The following is a 19237-nucleotide window of genomic DNA, read 5'->3' as shown; positions in this document are numbered from 1 at the left end:
TAATGAATGGATTACCAAAGTTGCTGTTATTAAACAATAAAAAAAACTTAGATAATCTTCAAGGTGACACTTTATTTTAGGAGACATTTATGGAAGGAGTCTCCAGTCTTGAGGACAAAGGACTTTCCGGTTCCTGGGTGTTTAAAATAAATAAATAAATAAAATAAATTTTTAAAAAAGGCTAGAGGGGGGATTACATTTAATAGCTACTAGAGCATAAATGATAACAGGAACTAACTTGTTTTATGGATGTACCAAAAAATGAAAGATCACTAAAAACTGATAAAAAGTATGACTTGTTATTCATCTTTAATTAAAATGAAATTGTAACAGTTGTTAAATTGCTGTGTTATAAGTGGAATAAAACATTTCGGGACATGCTGTTGTAGTAAAATACTCAACTTCAGGGTGGTGGCAGTAAGTCCACTTTTTGTTCCTTATATAATATTAAGATAATGATAAAGTACCTCACTATACACTTTTCTGGGATATCATAATATATTTTTTATAACATTTGAATTTTTAAAAAGTACTTCAATGCCTTGCCAGTGATGGCATCCAACTATCAAGCTGACACTGTGGAGCTGGGTAGGTGACCACTACAAGTTGAGGGAGTGCATCAACACTGGTGTGGCTTCACTTGGCGTCGACTTACTTACTCCCATTTTTACTCCCATGTACCATGATGCAGAACAGTGGAGTGATCACAGCAAGCAAACTAGACTAGCCTTTTTTTTTTTGACAAAAAAAAAAGGAATCTTGATAAGAAGGTGCAAAGTGGACTTGTGGAAGCTTGCTACTCCATTCTACAATAATGGATACATGCATTCCTACTTTGTGTCCACACAATACACACATATATTAGTAGTGCTTGAACTCTCCTTCTACAGAAAACTTAGAGAAACCATAAAAATGCTGATGCATGTCCTACAGGATTATGTTTTTCTTTAAGGTGTAGATAATGACTTGTCTTTGTAATAAAGCATACAGTAAGTTTCCATTTTTGTCTGGGTCACATTCACATTTTGTAAATTTACACAGGTGCATCTCAAAAAATTTGAATAGTGGAAAAGTTAATTTTTTCCCTGTAATTAATTCAAAAAGTGGAACTTTAATATATTCTAGATTCATTACACATGAAGTGAAATATTTCAAGCTTTTGTTTTTGTTTTAATCTTGATGATTATGGCTTACAGTTTATGGAAATCAAAAATCCAGTTTCTCAAAATATTAGAATAAAGAATTTATAATACAGAAATGTCGACCTTCTGAAAAGTATGTTAATTTATGCACTCAATACTTGGTCGGGGCTTTAATCCTTTTGCATGAATTACTGCATCAGTGTGACGTGGCATGAAGGCAATCAGGCTGTGGCACTGCTGAGGTGTTATGGAAGCCCAGGTTGCTTTGAAAGCGGCCTTCAGCTCGTCTGTATTGTTGGGTCTGGTGTCTCTCATAGATTCTCTATGGGGTTCAGGTCAGGTGAGTTGGCTGGCCAATGAAGCACTCTAATACCACGGTCAGCAAACCAGTTACTAGTAGTTTTGGCACTGTGGGCAGGTGCCAAGTCCTGCTGGAAAAGGAAATCAGCATCTCCCTAAAGCTCATCAGCAGATGGAAGCATGAAGTGCTCTAAAATCTCCTGGAGGACGCTGTATTGACTCTCGACTTGAAAAAACACAGTGGACCAACACCAGCAGATGACATGGCACCCCAAATCAACACTGACTGTGGAAACTTCACACTGGACTTCAAGCAACTTGGATTCTGTTCCTCTCCACTCTTCCTCCAGACTCTGGGACCTTGATTTCCAATTGAAAGGCAAAATTTACTTTCATCTTCCCCATGATTGTGGTTGTGTGTACTGAACCAGACTGAGAGATTAAAGGCTCAGGAAACCATTGCAGGTGTTTTGAAGTAATTGGCTGATTAGACCTCTTTTCAGGTCGACATTTCTTTATTATAAATTCTTTATTCTAATATTTTAAGATACTGGATTTTTGATTTCCATGAGCTATAAGCTGTAATAATCAAGATTAAAACAAAACAAAAAAAAAGGCTTGAAATATTTCACATTATGTGTAATGAATCTAAAATATTCAACAAACTTTTCCATAATATTCAAAATTTTTTTTTTTTTTTTTTTTAGATGTACCTGTATATTAGGCCACGGTCCATCTCTTTATGATAACTTACTATAAAAATATTTGCTGTAAAGATGCTAAAAGAGTCACTCTTAGAAAACAAGCACTCCTCGGTATGTCCTTGCAAGCAGTTCTGTGGGCAGAAACAGTGAGACAGTTGAGATTGGAAGAAAAGAAGAAAAAAAAAAACCACCCCAGAGCTTTTCATCTTTATTATTTTATGCACCGCACTGCTGCCACATGATTTGCTGATTGGGTAATTGCATGAATGAACGTATGCAGGTAGTCCTAATAAAGTGGTTGGCGCATGTATATATACAATGAATACCCAGTATTCACCTCCATTTTCAACCTGGAACTGAAATAGACTTAATTGGGTTAATGGGATAATTGGTCATGAATCTACACTAAACAGCCTATGATACTGAAGCGGTGAGGGGGGAAAAAATCAATATAGTTTCCCATTTTGAAAATTTTTTTTATTTATTTTATTTTATTTTTTTTTCCAAAAAAAAGGTACTAAAAGTGCTGTGAAAGCATCAGCTTGCTAATGAAATTAAATTAGTTGCTCTATTTTGCCCCCTAGTGTAAGACTTTTTAATCCTTTCCAAAATTATTTTAATGGGCCAGATAAGAACCTTTATTAGGCCTGTCCCGGCTCATTTGTTTGACATCCCTGGTTTAAGGTATATTGTAGAACTTCTCTAGAAAAAAGAAATCCAGTAGATGGTCTACAAAAGTCTATGTACTATTAGGCTTAACATACCTAATAATGCTTAACTAAAGTTCACCCAATAACAAAAAAAATGCAGTGTTAAAAATATCTTTCCTGTTTGGCAGTGGCAAAAGACCATTTCTTTGGTGGAAAAAATGTAATGCGATCACACTGTGGTGTCTTTTTTAGCTGCCACTATTATAAAAACATCCTGCTGTGTGACAAGGCCATTTTTATAATCTTAACTGTTGTAAGCGATTTTAGGTCAGAAGTCAAGTTACCATATTTAGTTCTGTGATGTAAAATACCACAGCTTCTTTAGAAATAAATAACACTGGCTTCTCTCTGCTAAGAACAAATATGCTAAGAACAAATATGCTAAGAACAAATATCTCTAAGCTCTCTTCACTCACCATCAGCTAGGTGTCAGTGCTGTTGTGCACGTGCAATTAATAGAACTGGAAATGCTTTTTGGGATTTATGCCACTATTACTGCTCTGGGTAATACTGTACTATGGACACATTTGAAATGTGTGCCTTGGGTTTGATACACGTGTAACAACAGTCTACATTTTCATGCTTGAATAAACTGTGCCTGCTTCAAACTTCCCTTTAAAACAGAAATGACCATTATTAAGTAACTGCGCCTGTGTGACGCTTTTGCTGTTATGACGTTCATAGCTCTGTGATGCTTTTGCATAATGAGGCCCTCACTGAGTGTCACTCAAACATGCTGCCTGGAGTTAAGCATGGTTAAATAATGATGATTATTATATTAAGTCTGTCTGGGTAAAATGCTTTGAGAAGCTAAAAAAAGCACATTTTTCGGGGGTTTTATCAAGAGCACTCATCCGTAACCTCTTCCACGGTCACCTGCACATGGGCCTCGAGTTCACCCAGCAGGTGCGTGCAGCATGTGCCCTGTCTCTACCACTCCCACCAGCTCTTCAAAGAGCCGTGCACAGCTGGAAGTAATTAGGGGGCTGGATGGGGAAGGAGGGTGGGAAGAGTAGGGCATGAAAGGGGCGGTCAGCTAGTTAAGGAATGACAAGTGCCAGGAGCACCAGGCTACCCCCTCTGGACACTTTGAAGTTCTCTCAGATGGGCAGCAGAGTAGTTTGGTTTCTAAAAAGGAAAGAAGAGAGCGAGAGTGTTTGTGTGTGTGTGCGCTTTTAGAAGCAGTGGAGCTGTGAACTTCAAAGCTACCTGAAGAATATGTTTAAAACGCAGAGTGGCCAAAAGGGAAAGTCTCTGAAGGACAGCATCCACCTCATCTGGTATTTTCAGCACCGTGTTTTTCCCGACTACACTTGTTCCTTGAATCGAGCAATAAAAATAACATCAATATTGATACCAGGATACTCAATTGGTACTCGTTGTGGCTTAAAATGTATGCTACTATAGTTTCCAGTGTGTACTAGGCTTGTGTGATATAGATTTTTCCCTGCTTATGACTTAAAAAGTAAAATAATAGCAGTAACCGATTTAATCGTCCAGAACTAAAAAGTAAAATTTCCAGCATTTCAGATTTAAGGAGCGTATTGGAGGGCAGAATACGAGCTGTGAATTTGGGAAAAAGCTGGTTGGCAGCTACAATTTCGAAATCCCAAAAACACAGTAATGCAGAATCTAGGACATGTGAGATAGGGAAAGGGGGCGGGGCTTCCAGGTTGTGTCAGTTAATATCAAGAGATCAGAACACCTGCTCAAATCAGTCCAGATTCACATGTCGATTTGCTCATCGCCCCTTTTGATTGGAGAGGGGAAAAATGCTCTTTTAACATGTATAATAGGGATAGCTCGTATTATTGTACTCCAATGTTAAATTGAGGCGCTCCTATGAAAAATGTGAAAAGGTTTGCAGTTTATGCAATATAATCAGTGTAAACATCACTAGATTTCATCGCAGTATAGAGACGATTAAATCATCGTATCTGGCAAGCTTAGTATATACACCAACAGACATACTTTTTCAATGCAGCAGTATCCATTGTTGGTTGTAGCCCAGGGGTCAATCCATGCAAAACTGAAATGATTCTGACTGACATGGTTAAGGGTCTTGAAAAACATCTGTCACAAGTGATTCACATTTTTAAGGTGGATACAGATGCAGCCGCAGCTCACCTGGTGAAACAGTCCCAGATGCTATATGAACCAAAAAATCTCCCCCCTAAAATGTAATGAAATAAAACAGTGCTCTGCATTCAGGAAATATACTGTTCTATCTGAAGGCTGCTCGGTACATAATTGATCCTGATATATTTGGGAAACTGCTTTCAAGAATGGAACAACAGTAGTAATCATTGGCAACTGACATCTCAGCTTTAATGAACAAAGCATCTCATTAATCACCACAGAAATATAGGGCTGGCTCTATTTGCATTGGCAGCTACGTGCTTTCAACATCTTGTTTTTGTTATTGACATCATCAAGGGCCCTCCGGGGATTTGCCTACTGAGGAAGCCAGTCTCCAGTCCTCTTCTTAAACATCTAATGACTTCATGGTTGTTACTTCTTTCCTAAAATATATTAAATTAAAAAAATTAGAAGATAAATCAACAATCTGTGAACTATTTATTTTTTTACTGCAGGAGGAACTTTCTTAAACATGACTTTTATATGAAATGCTAAATTAAGCATGTTTATTCAAATAATATTCTAGTCACAATGGATTAAAAAAAAAAAAAAGACATTAAGTGTGCCAGCAGTCATTTCAAAGTTGGTTACTACCAAAACAAAACAGATGTATTTTAAGACGATTCACCACAGTTTCCATTTTTGGATTCTACACTGACAACAATTTTTTAAGACAATTTTCAACAGTGCAATAAAGTTTTCGTTGGACACATCCAGTCCACTGGAACAGACACTCAAATAGCCTCTTATAAAACCTGGTGCCGGTGCATAGTGTTTGAAAACATATGGTGAAATGGTTATGCCAATACAACTGTTAAACATTCTGAACTTCCAAGACATTCTTCTTTGTCTTTGTGTTTTTTTTTTTCCATCCCTGAAGACAAAAGGGCTGCACTGTGTGTGAGAATCATCCAGAAAAACACTATAAAGGACAATAAAAGACACGAGAACACAAAACGGATCATTGACGGAGCGCCACCGTGACCGCAGCATAGCACACAACAGATGGGGAGGAGGCCCTGGGTTTCTTCATGTGGCCCAGACTCTCGTGGACTGTGCGGCGATGTGGTGGTGGTGGAGGAGGCGAGTGGGAGGGAGGGAGGGAGGGAGAGAGGAAGTGAGAGAGAGAGAGAGAGAGAGAGAGAGAGAGAGAGAGAGAGAGAGAGAGAGAGAGAGAGAGAGAGAGAGAGAGAGAGAGAGATGGACAGGAAGAGACATGGTCGGAAGGAACGCACTGTATTGTGGAAGTCTTATCTCAAGCAGTAAAGTGGGCAGTTTGAGTCCTTGTGGTTTGAACAGATGAATAAGAGGTTTAGGGAGAATACTGTAGGTCTGGTATAGATTACTACTGTAGGACAATTTAAGCTTTCTTGAATGTCTGATCTGTCTACAAGCTATAAGAAGTAACAAAACAGAATAAGTACACCTTTAAGCTATTAATATGTTGCATGTGATATCTGGGATTTATGAGTCCTCTCTATTCTGTACTCATTCTTGTTGCTCCAGCTAAATACACAAATAATCTGAGTAAACTGTGAGATGTCAGGCAGATGATATACGGTAATGGCAGGAGAAGGATTGCAGAATGTTATTATTACTGTAATTTAAATTTTTTCTCTGCCAAGAATTTTGGAGCATTTTTCAAGAGTTTTTGGAACCATATTTAGTCCATCCATCATCATTGTAGACCAAAAGTACTGGACCAAAATGCCACTGCACGCAATCACAAAACTCAAGATGAAGATTAGGGAAGAATTTATGGAAGAATTGATGTCATGTTGTCAGTCTTTGACTTCAGTTGATGCTTACTAACTAACTACCTACCTACCTAAATGAATGAATGGTCACGATCAATTATTGCTGTCACTAGGCCTTTTGATTACATTATGAAATAGTAATTTCTAGCCATTCATTATTTCTGTTGATTTTCTGTCTCTCATTACAGTAGTGTAATGCATACCCACTCTCTATGAAGAGCAACCTTATATTGACATTGAACATATAAGCAAATTGTAGATAATAATGTGTACTAAAGTCTGAATAAAATCCAAGGGCGAATAACTTACTGTGGCACTTTGGTACACAAGAAAACCTATTTATAAATAGTCTATGGATCAAGACCAAGAAAAGTCATTCAAATATAAATGAGAGAAATTTCATAAAAATCAATGAATTCTGTGTTTGCTAATGTACTTTACCTGACTGCCTAAAAATAATTATATGAAAGCACATAACTGCAGAATGAAATGAAATTAATCAGAAAATAACTGAGATTAGGAGATGTGATCAAGTGACAGACCTATCAATCACTCGGGAGTACTCATGCTTATCTCTAGTTTACAGCTGCCCGGGATCCTATCATAGTGTGACTCAGACTCTGGAGTCGCTCGGCATGATCATCAAATTCCGATCACACTACACACTGTATGCATTTCAAATACTATTCAATCATGGCCCGGTCACCACAAATGCATCTTAAAGTAAGACATAAATAGCAATCTTTTCTGTGGCAACAACTAAGATAAAACAGCGGCCAAAACGTTCTCATCCCACCCGGACACAGTTTTAGTATTTTAATACTTCCAGGAGTGTGTACTATCACAGACCATCTATAAGTGTGATGTGCACTGGGACACACCTGGCAGCTTAAGCCACTTGGGCACCATTGCAGGGTCTGTGCGGACCGGTTTGGGTGCTTGGCTTTGCTCATCACTGGGGTCCTCTGGGTTCTCCTGGCTCCTGGGAGCTTCATTAGACTCGGTGTACAGAGCAAGGGAGTCCTCAGAGGGTAGTGAACTGGAGGATGGAGCTGGAGACCTGGGCATACAGCTGAGAAAGAGGGGAGGGGGGTTAACGGGAAGAAGGGAGATTAAAAAGGAGGGGGGAGAGAAAGAGATTAAAGGGGAGGATATCAGACATTTAGAGAGCAATAGGAAGGAAGAGGGAAGAAAAAGAAAGAGGCTTAATGAGATAAGTTCCGATCCTTTGCTTCCCAAAAAAGTGCTCTTATGCTGGAGGATGCATTTAGGAGTGCGAGTGTGTGTTTTCGAGGGTTAACCCTGCCTCGCTGAATGCTTTCATGTGAAGGTGAAGAGAGTAAAGAGGTGAAAGGGCGTGACCTCCTGAGAGGCTGCTGTTATTAGAAGCTTCCTGTGTAGAACCACTTCAGTGCAAACATCTTAATCTTTCCGGCTATTTCCGCAGAGTGGGACACCAGCCACCTGCTGCTCCTGTACCAACATCCATAACCTCCAACAGAGAGAAGCCTCATGCTGTACCGAGCACGGAATACCTTCGAGGTCATGCCTCACATGGACTAATAACCATGCACATCTCTTAAGTCCATGCTGACAGGAACAGTTGATACAATCTATAAAACTGGTGAGGAGAGAGGAATCGTTTCACATACTGCACCATATCTGGGGCAATCTAGCATGCTTTCAGCTGTCTATATCAAATTATAGTAAAATACGAGGGTGACTCAAATGAAAACCTTACGTTTTTTATTGTATTTCGCACTGTCAATTTGTAACTTTATCCCTTTTTTATCCTCTGAAAAGCTTTTGGATGCTTTCAATTATACACTTTTAAGGTTTTCATTTGACTTGTATACAGTCAATATTTGAATGTATATCAAATAGCTTTGACAAAAAAATATATTATACCTCTATCAAATATTTTCATTCCTTACATGATCGATAACTGATTGACATGCTTTATTAATTTATACTCAATAACGTGTTGTATATTGTAGTTCTTCAACTGGGGTCCATGTAAAAATCCACCACCTCAACTCATCTTCATTCTGGAATAATTCCCTCTAACTTACTGTTAGGCTGAATCCTAAATGGCTTCCTGGTTACTACACATGCTCACTATATAGGGTATAATATAATGGTGGTGTAAATCTTACACCATTAAATAATAAAGGTTTGTCAAAGTTTTTTTTTTTTATATATCATTAAGGATTTAAGCTTCTTAAGGAGGTTTTACTTTTCTGAAAGAAAAGCTTTGGGTTTTTCCAAGACCTCCCCCAGAAGCACAAACCAAAGAATGTGGCCAACAGTAGGTCATTTGAGATTCAGCCACAGAGAAAGAGCAAATCCAAAAAAAATAAAATAAAAATCACTGTTCCCTAGAAATACTTTTAAAATTAGGAAATTGATTACGTCTCAGACATCAAGCAATAAGTGGCATTTATTTGAAAAGCTTATAAACTGCATGTTTTGACTTATGCTAAGTGTCTAACAGTAGAATAAAATTACATAAGTAAAGAATAAAGTATGGCAAGGTATGCTATTTTAGGAAAATAATCAGTGTTGGGCTGGTGGTGTTTTTTTTTTTTTTTTAAATTTTTTTGTAAAGAATAACTTGTCTTATTTGGCTTGTCATGTTACAGAATAACCGCAAAGTGCAAAGTCCTCTGTTCTGAAGACTTCCAAAAACATTACCTCTGACCATTACAAAGTGCTTACACGGGAGACTCCTTCCATAAAGGTTACAGAGAACTTCCCTGTATCAACAATTACATGCTTTTATGTGTGAGCGTCCACCATACAGGTCCCTGTGAATGCGCTGTTACTATAGAAACAAGTTACTGTCAGAGCTGCTGTTATAGAGAATTAAATCAATGGCTGCTGATTCAAGAATTGTGATATAAAGGCAATTAAAATCTAAACAGTATTCCAACAATGCAATACGTTCTAACCGAATGCGTGACAGGGAGTACATCTGATCGTTACATAAGTCAAGTTAAGTCATCATACCGACATGTCATGTCAGGCAGCAGCAGGAAATGGCTTCCTCTTTGAAGTGAATCCTAGAGAAGGGTGTCCGTGTGTGTTTGCCCTGATGAAGGAGTGAATGAGACAGGTGGGAGGGAATCGTGTTTGTGTGTTTGTGATGGAGCAGCGATACTAGGAAATGAGCTTCTATATTTAGACAAGAGACGACAAGGGGAAATGTATTTGCATGGGGGGTGGGGGGTGGGGGGTGTTCGGAAATGAGGGCGGAATGGGGGTCATGAAGGTGTGTGTGAGGAAGGGGGCACCTGCGGTTTCAGTGCAACACTCCCATTTGGACTGAACCTCAAAGGCATACCAGCCAGGCCAATGACTATCCTCGCAGAAAAACAGCCGTCATATAGTGATGGGGAGAGAGAATCACTAAAGCGATTGCACAAGCTCATTCTGAAACTGTAGCGACTAATGCTGGCGTGCGTATAAAAGATTGGAAAGTGGATAAGCGACTGGACCAGGTCCTCAGTTTCACCTCTTTGCCATTTTCACACTTGGCAGTGTAGTTAATTGTGTGGATTGTAACCATCCTTCATGAAACAACAGCTTGGCCACTTTTTTTTTTTTAAACAAAACTTCCTCAAGCCAAGACACGTTCAGTGTCAGAAATTAGCTTCTGCAATATTGCATTGGAGCTTTGAGGATAATGTTGTTGACAAGAAAATGAAGCTTATATCCATCAGTTTCACATTGTGCAAGCTAGATGTCTATAACCATGGTTCTCAAACTGCGGTCCAGGGACTCCCAGGGGTCTGTGAAGCATAGTCAGAGGTCCAAGACTTTAAATTTGGTTACAGCGGTGGAAATCTTAATCCATCATTATCAATATTCTTATATTTATTAGCCTATTTGACTAATCACTTGAATTGAATGAGTTTAAGCCAAACCTCAATAACTTAAAACGAGGCAGGCCTATATACAGTCAAGTGAAAAAATAAGTACACCCCATAGAAAACGTTGGCTTTTTTGACATATTTGGACAAGCAAACATTTTATCATTATTGAAACAGTGCCTATTAATAAAGGTGATGAACTCTATCAAATGACACATAAAATCAACATTTTGTAGTAATTTTCACAATTTAAATGAACAACAAAAAAAACAGATCAGTCACATGGAAAGTACATCCCTACATTTATCACACCTTTAAATCCATAAAATTAGAATCAGGTGTTCAAGATTAGGTGAATGTTGCATGGAAGAGTGGTCAAAAATCCCAGTAAGCCTGGTGGACACTTATGCAATACACCTATAGAAGTTATTTATGCTAAAGGGGGCAATGCTAGCTTCTGAGGCCAAGGGTGTACTTACACTTTCCACAGAAGAATCTCACATCTATTAATATTTCTTTTGAATAAATGATTGAAAAAGCTCATTTCCCTTGTGGATTTGTTTAAACATATCAACTTTACGCATTGTTTCAAAGATGATCAAAATGTTTGCTTGTCCGAATATGTCAAAAAAAAAGCCAACAATTTCCATGGGGTGTATTTATTTTTTCCTCACATGATTGTACAATCTGAAAGAATGTGTTATGTGAATGGAAACTTCAGGAGAAAAAGACTGTATGGCTCTAATTTCGGTTGAATAGTCAAAATAGGTTATTATGTGAATAGTTGGATTATGTTCATGGAAAAAAAAAAAAAAACTATACTGAGGGATTCTATAGATTTCTGTTTTTAAAATGAGATCCCTCGCTGCAGAAAGACCAGAAGTCCTGGTCTAAATCACCACACACTCAAAAATACTCATGTCTAGTTGTTCAGTATCTCAGAAAGACTTTTTCTTTTTTTTTAGATTGTGGTTTATAACACTGTATGACGTGTGGTTTACTATAAAAATAGAGAAAAAGAAGCATATTGATGAATCATTTTCTTCCTCAGTCTAAAGCTTGGTATCAGCACATACAAGAATCAGTTTAGTGGAGTCGGTCAATGTTTGCATCTAGAACTGTATGTCAGAGATGATTTGGATAATAATATGGTTCCAATTTGCGGAAATGTAATTTTAGGCATGCCAGCCTAGTTACAAGCTTTGGCCTCTTAACTCTGGTAGAAATCTAAAAAAAGCAAATATTGGAAACCTGATTGCCTACATTTGGATTGAGGAGAAAAGTCAGACACATTTTTGTTTCTTCAGGTGTCTAGAACTCAAGATAGTTAAGCATGATGCGTGTTGCTGCTGTTCCATAATTAATGCAACACTGCTGATTAATGTGTAGGGAAATTACTGCCTATTAAAGTTATAAGGTAAAGAATTGTGAAGAATATCATACCCAGCAATGAGCTCATCAGCCTGCAGGGCAGAGACACTGCCGTCCACAAGATCACTGCGCAAATAGCAATCTGTCAAACACACACAGTCCATTACATACTTTTCAGCGACCTTGGCTTCTATTCTTCTGCATAAATGACAAGAGTGATATTACTGACTAACTGCTTCCATCACAGCAGATTAAAGCATCCACTACATTACGCTGTATCTGGTGTCGGCTCTACAGTTACCCAGGATGCCCTCTGGGGAGAGGCTGCTTTCAGTAAACAGGATTAATTTGAGGTCATTGCTTTGGACAGAAGATAAAAGAGACAAACAAAAATGGAAGTCGCTGTGAACAAACCTGTCTTCACGTCCGAGCCAAAGTACACAAGAGCAGCAGGGAAGAGGTTGGCCTGGGAGAGGAGAGGGCAGACAGGAAACACAACAATGTCACTATAAACATGTACTCCACACTGTATCCAATAAATGGAACAATTACAGATGTGATGCAAGGTAGCAAAAGAAGTTACAAGCATGATCTGGGTACAAATTTAACTCAAACACATGAAGACATGAAATGAGCAGACATACAATAAAACACATTTAAAACAGAATTATATAAACCCTGTTTGTTTGTAAACCTGGATCATTTGGATATCAATCTCAATCCAGCTTGAAATCATTTTTTTGTCTATTAAACAATAAATTGCTTATCAGTTCTACACATAGGCCTCATCAAGTAATATTGACTTGAGGAATATGCAAAATAGAAAATGTCCCCAACCCGACACACACCCGCCCCATTTACCAATCAGTGTCCCAGTGCAAACTGCACTGCCTGCCTTTGCATAATGGAACAAGAGTGGCTCTTATACTGTATGCCACAACACAAAAACACTTGCCTGTCACATGATCGGTCCTAACTCTGGTCAAAATTAAAGCATTAGTTATCATGTCAAAAATTCTGCGTGAAACTAAATATCTGTCAAGTGAAAAGCATTAACCAAGTTTCTGTGTCAGATCACATACTGACTGGCAGTGGCACCTCCCAAAACCTCTGCTTTGTCAATTCTAGCTCTTTTAGAAAAGATACACGGAATAGCATCGTATCATATTATAAACAGTACCATATATAAATATTATATATGGTACCTGCTGTCGCAGCGTCGTGCTGTAGGTTTAAAGTGGGCACATGTTGGCTACAGGTTAATTAACGGACCTTTTCCAGCACTAGGTGTAGACGCCACAGGTGAAAACTGTGATTATAATAAAAATGATTGTTTAAAATAAAATAAAAAAAGCTAGTAATAAAATGCTGGATGCAGTTTTGCTCATGGTCGCTCATGAGTAAACAAGAAAGAAGTCACTTTGCTAATTATCATTCTTACGTCAGGTTATTCCTAATACAGACTAGTTAAACTTAAACCAAGCATATATATATATATATATATATATATATATATATATATATATATATATATATATATATATATATATATAAACTCTCAGTTGAAAGCATCAACACTGTTCTTTTTTTTCCCAATGACGAATTCACTACAGAAAGAAGCTAATTCTAAAAATAAGTTGTCAGAAGTTGGCTTTAATCATGAGAACTAATTTTCAAAACTTTAAGGTGGCTTTAATTCCTTCAAACATTCTCTCACACAGGAGCATGGATGAAGGCTGTAGCCCTCTGCACCCTGCCCTGGCACTATAATGGACAGAGCTGTGTCCTAATTGCTATTATTAGGGCTCTTTGAGGGGGAAAACAATGTGTTTAAATGGGCTACCAAGCATTCTGTCCCCACAAAGCCACGAATGCCTCCCGTTTGAGCGGTGGAGGGGAGAGAGAGGGGCTGGTGTGTGTGGGGGGTTGTATCAAAGGCTGCCTGTGATGGGAAACATTCCTTCCGTGACATGGCACAGAGTGATTAAAGATTCTGTTGTGTGCCTTTAATGCTTTTAAGTCCTAATAGAGGGTGACAGAGATAGAGACAGAAGAAAAAGAGACAAAAATTTGAGAGATGGTGGAGGGACAGAGGGCGCGACGAGTAGGTAAAGGAAGTAAGATAGAAGAAAAACAAAAACGCGAGGACGTGAGAATAAAGAACATAACTGATGAAGGTGTTTGTGTGTGAAGAGACATACATATACACGCACAGACACAGCCAATCAAACGCTTGGGGATACTACAAAGGAGCCCCCGCTCTTCCAGAAGACGAAAAACAAGACACAGAAAATACACAATAAAGGAAAGAATTTCCTTCCCTATGCCCTGTAATTAAACAAGAGAAGAACACCAAAGGAGTAAGTCTATATACCATCTGGCTACACAAAGAAAAACAGAGAGGAAAAAGAGGGAATGTGAAATGTCCTGTGGTTGCCGCGATCTCTCATGCCACGGCTGTTTTGGTTCTCAGCTTGGTTTTGATGGTTCTCCGAGTGCGTGTGTTTGTGGGGGAAGCTCTGTGGGACACACATGTAGTGGTCACAAATGCAGTGAGTAAGTGGCTCCTGAGGCAATCCTTAATTTCCGGATGTTATTTTAAAAACAAGAGATTCTACATTAGGCATGTGTGTGTGTGTGTGCGTGTGTATTTATAACTGTGTGTGCAGAGATGGATAAGTGGTAAGTCCTGATCATTGCTGGGTCTCAAAAGCCATCATAAGCCATCACAGTGCTGGTTTCTGGGAAGCAAGTGACCACAGAGCCACGCGCAGACTTACACACACTACTCGGTTACAAAAGTAGAACGTTTATTTTAGGAAAGTGAAAAGTTTAGGAAAATTGAAAGTTTGAGCTTATCAAAAGGCCCTTAAAATAAAGAAGAATGCCCATTAAAAAAAAAAAAGAAAGAAAAGAAAAAGAAACCTCTAGCATGTACTTCAAATGCATGATGCTGGACAGCAGGCTGGAGAGATGGAGAGCCAGAGACAGTGAAGATGATACTGGACAAGAGAGGAGTACTGGACTCCTCTAAATAGTACCAATACTAAAACAAAGATAACTAGAACCGTTCCTTGCATCAGGATTTCCAGACAGCTACTTTATATACAACTGTCCCAAAAGCAGCCTCATGAAAAGAGAGAGAGTGAAAAAGAGGAGGGTTGGGATCAAAGCACCCCCCATATGCCAGTTTCCACCTGGCTAAATGAAAGCCAGCTGAGGTCAGGGCAAACACGGAGAACATTCCGGCCCTTTCCCTTTGAACAGAGAGGAGAGGTGCCTCAAGCCAGCCTGTCCTCTTCTATCCACATACTTCTTTTTTTTTTTTTTTTTTTTTACTCTATCCACCACTCCCTCATTCCTGGTCCACTAAGCCTCTGATGCTAACCTAATCCATAAGTCCACTGAAAGCCTGGCTTGACTCGCAGTCTGTTGTAGAGCATAAGAGAGAAGAGCAGTAGGCATACACTGATCAAATACAGTGTATCAACACTGAGGCCAACGCCAGGTCCCGAAACGCTGGTATTTGCCAGAATATAAAATACATCACTAATGTATTTTATATTCCGTGAATCCGTGTGATGTTGAATGACAGCCAGTTTGTGTCATGTGTTTATGCACCAGATCCGTGTTCTTAAAGTCTGTCGTCGTTGCCTCTTTGATGTTTTGCGTAACTTGGCAACAGCTTGAAGAATTCTGGCTCGGTTAGTGAAAGGATGAAACCCAGTGCTCTTGGGATTAAATAAATAAATAAATAAATAAATAAATAAATGGTGAATCCTGGTGGGGAAAAAAGTAAAGAAGGTTTGTGTACGTTAGAGAACATTAATTGGACATAAACTGGGAGTTCCTGTCACACATCAAGCGTTGAATCTGATTCCTAGTAAATCCAAATCAAATCCTGTCCAAAACCTGAACCGAACCAATTAGACGCTCAACAAAACTCAACATTTTATATTCTAGCAGTTTCAAAAGGTATTTGTAGCAAAACTGACTTGCAGTGACATTGGACCTCACTTAGCAAGCTGGATACGAATTAATTTATTTGTAAATCCTTTGCATTTACACAAGAAATTTGCCATTCATGAAAATCTGGTTAGTATAGAAAAACTTTGTGTAAACCTACAGACTAATGCAGCTTCATCAAATAATTTGTATGAGTTAGTGCAAATTTAGATAGTGTTTATGTTGGGAAATTGAAATCACTTATTTATTTAAAGACTTTTTTAATACTTGTTTTATTTTTATAACTGAAAAGATGGAAAATCCAAAATCCATACATTAAAACACAAGACGTGCTATTCAGTTAGCACGTTTGCCTCACACCTCCAGTGTATGAATAGTTGTGTGAATGTGTATGTGATTGTGCCATGCAATGGATTGGCACCCCGTCCAGGGTGTACCCCGCCTTGAGCCCCATGCTCCCTGGGATAGGCTCCAGGTTCCCCGTGAACCAGTAGGAAAAGCGGTTTAAAAAATGGATGGATGGATGGACGGACTAGCTATTCAATTTAGATAAAAGAAATGGCACCATATAAAACATTTACAATTATGGCCTTTGGCAGATGCCCTTTTCCAGAGTGACTTACATTTACCTCATTTATACAAGTGAGCAGCCAGGGGTTAAGGGCCTTGCTCAAGGGTCTAGCAGTGGCAGTGATGAGATTTGAACTAATAACCTTCCAAACAGAAGTCCAATGTCTTAACCACTGAGCTACCACTGCCCCACTAGCCAATTGGCTGTAATGGCTGAGCTGCATTACTGAGAGACTTGGGACTTTTCACTCTTAGGAGATGCTCTATCGCTATTTAGTCATCATTTTGTTATTTTCAGCTTTCTCTGCATTATGGAGTTTTGTGGGCATCATTAAATGTAAATCAGCTGTGCTTCAAGCATGACTGGTCATTTATGGGTGATTATTAAGGTGAACAAAAAAAAAACAGGTTTACTGAAACTTTTATCTGGTGGTATTTTTTTTTTTTTGGTTTAGCCTACAAAACATTTACACACAACTTTACTAAAAGATTGAGGATAAATCTCCATATCAATGTTCCACAAGTCCCCTGAACCAGAATTACATGACATGTTAAAAGGTAAATGGTCTGCACTTATATAGCACTTTTATCCAAAGCGATTTACACTGTGTCTCATTCACCCATTCACACACCAATGTGTGTGCAAGGCGCTAACTTGCCATGCAAGGCGCTAACTTGCCATGCAAGGCGCTAACTTGCCATGCAAGGCGCTAACTTGCCATGCAAGGCGCTAACTTGGGGTTCAGTGCCTTGCCCAAGAACACTTCGGCATGTGGAGTCATGTGGGCTGGGAATCGAACCGCCAACCCTATGATTAGTGGACAACCCGCTCTACCACCTGAGCCACAGATGCCCACAAAACATTACAATTGAAGGCAATTGAAAATATTGATGCCAAGAACAGACTAACAACAATGATCTCATGACCACTTGAACAGGTTTAGCTGTCTCTTATGTGAACAACGTAACGACACGGTGATAGTGGAAACAAGACAAAGCCATTAAGAATATTAACATCAGCCTCTAATGTGTTCCAAAATGACTTAAGTCACAGTGACCACAAACCGAGTTTCCACTGGTTCGGTGATGCTGAGAAATGTAAACAAAGCACCAATTTGTGAACTCTATCAGACATTTTACAACAAGATGGAAATCAAACCCCAAAATCTGTTAAAGGTGACAAAAGAAATAATGTCTGAACCAAAATGAACTCTATGCATGCGTAGTGGGAGTTGCTGAAGGGGCCATGGGAGTGAATTTGTTTATTCATAATGGAAACCAAACCACACACATGTAAATGTTAATAACACACAAACAGATGTGGGCCTGCAGGACAGCGCTACACAAAGCGCATGTCCACTCAAAAACACAGTCTGTGTCTCACCTGAAACAGAGTAGTGCTGGGGTCATCGAGCTTGGTTTTAGGAGGGGCAATGACTGACAACACAAGAGAACATGATCACACACACACACACACACACACACACACACACACAGTTCAGTTCACAGGGACACCAACAGAAATGGTGTAATGATGGTCTCAGTTGTGTGTATAATAGTGTTTCTATACTCACATAGATAGAAGGGGAGATCAGGATCCTGTAGATGAGTCCTTACAAACTGCTTCAGAACAGCGACTACAAAGAGAATACAAAGTACACAGAATGTACTTTTATAACACACCACTACCAGTCAAAAGTCTGGACACACTAGACAGTATATAAACTGAAGCTTTCGTTTCTAATTTAGGACACACCGTGAGGAACTTGGCCTGTTTCAGAACCTTAAAGGCTTCTTGGTTGAAGCTGGCTAAAAAGATGCCAAGAATGTGGAAAGGTTCATGAGGAATACTGTTAAGAATGTAAAATATATAATACTTTTATTAAATCTAGCTCTTTTCCTGGCCACTGCATAATTCTATATATGTGTTAATTCACCCAATATAAATGTCTTAATCATTATTCTAAAATTAAAGAACAGAAGCAGATTAGGAAATTATATTCCTAAATACATTATTAGGAAAAATGTAGGAATAGAAATAGAAGGAAAAATGACGAAAAGCTTTCTATGTGCGAGTGTGTCCAAATTTTTTATTAGTAGTGTACTGTGTGTTTTCATTGAGTCTCTGATGTTACTATATATGATGTATACTACAGGGTGTCCCAAAAGTCTCCATATATGGGGTAAATGAACACTTTTTAGCAAAATGTCTTCCAATATTTTTCATACTTAGTTTATATAATATAGATTTTTTTTCAGATAGCCTTTAAGGACGCCTTTGACAAAAGAAGAACATACTGAAATCATTCTCATGGCTGGATCGGGAAGCTGTCGCAAGGTTGCGATGGACTTTAACAGGGAACATGGCAAGCGCATCATACACACACACACACACACACACACACACACACACACACACACACACACACACACGACACTGTTGCCAAAATTATTAACGAATTCAAAAAGACTGGAAGTGTTGCAGACCAACCGAGAAGTGGATGTCCACGAACACGAAGACAGAACTGACATGGTGCTGGCAAACATGTATGGAGAATTGGGACACCCTGTACATTAGCATGCATTCTGACATTGTAATAAAACCCAGGAACATATGTAACAGTGGTTGTTGGTTTTTAAGGCCTCACATATTTCATGCAGAGATGACGTTTGGCTGGCTTTCACAAACAACATGAATTAACTGCA

At 38.8% G+C, this 19237-nt stretch overlaps 1 protein-coding gene across 1 annotated transcript in view; it reads right to left on the bottom strand.

Annotated features, from left to right (window-relative positions):
- Nucleotides 1–5162: 5162 nt before the first annotated feature.
- Nucleotides 5163–19237, bottom strand: part of aspscr1 (ASPSCR1 tether for SLC2A4, UBX domain containing) — a 39322-nt gene continuing 25247 nt past the window's right edge. The window contains exons 12-17 of the mRNA XM_017478588.3: nucleotides 18106–18168; nucleotides 17916–17968; nucleotides 12410–12461; nucleotides 12068–12137; nucleotides 7634–7824; nucleotides 5163–5378 (exon numbers count right to left, since the gene is read on the bottom strand). Coding sequence (XP_017334077.1) covers nucleotides 5368–5378; nucleotides 7634–7824; nucleotides 12068–12137; nucleotides 12410–12461; nucleotides 17916–17968; nucleotides 18106–18168 — 440 coding nt within the window. The 3' untranslated portion in view covers nucleotides 5163–5367. The remainder of the gene's footprint in view (nucleotides 5379–7633; nucleotides 7825–12067; nucleotides 12138–12409; nucleotides 12462–17915; nucleotides 17969–18105; nucleotides 18169–19237) is intronic.

The sequence above is a fragment of the Ictalurus punctatus genome, chromosome 10 (genome assembly GCF_001660625.3).
Source record: "Ictalurus punctatus breed USDA103 chromosome 10, Coco_2.0, whole genome shotgun sequence".
NCBI lineage: Eukaryota > Metazoa > Chordata > Actinopteri > Siluriformes > Ictaluridae > Ictalurus > Ictalurus punctatus.
The sequence above is the reverse complement of the archived record's forward strand: the minus strand, read 5'-3'. Positions and strand labels throughout refer to the sequence as shown.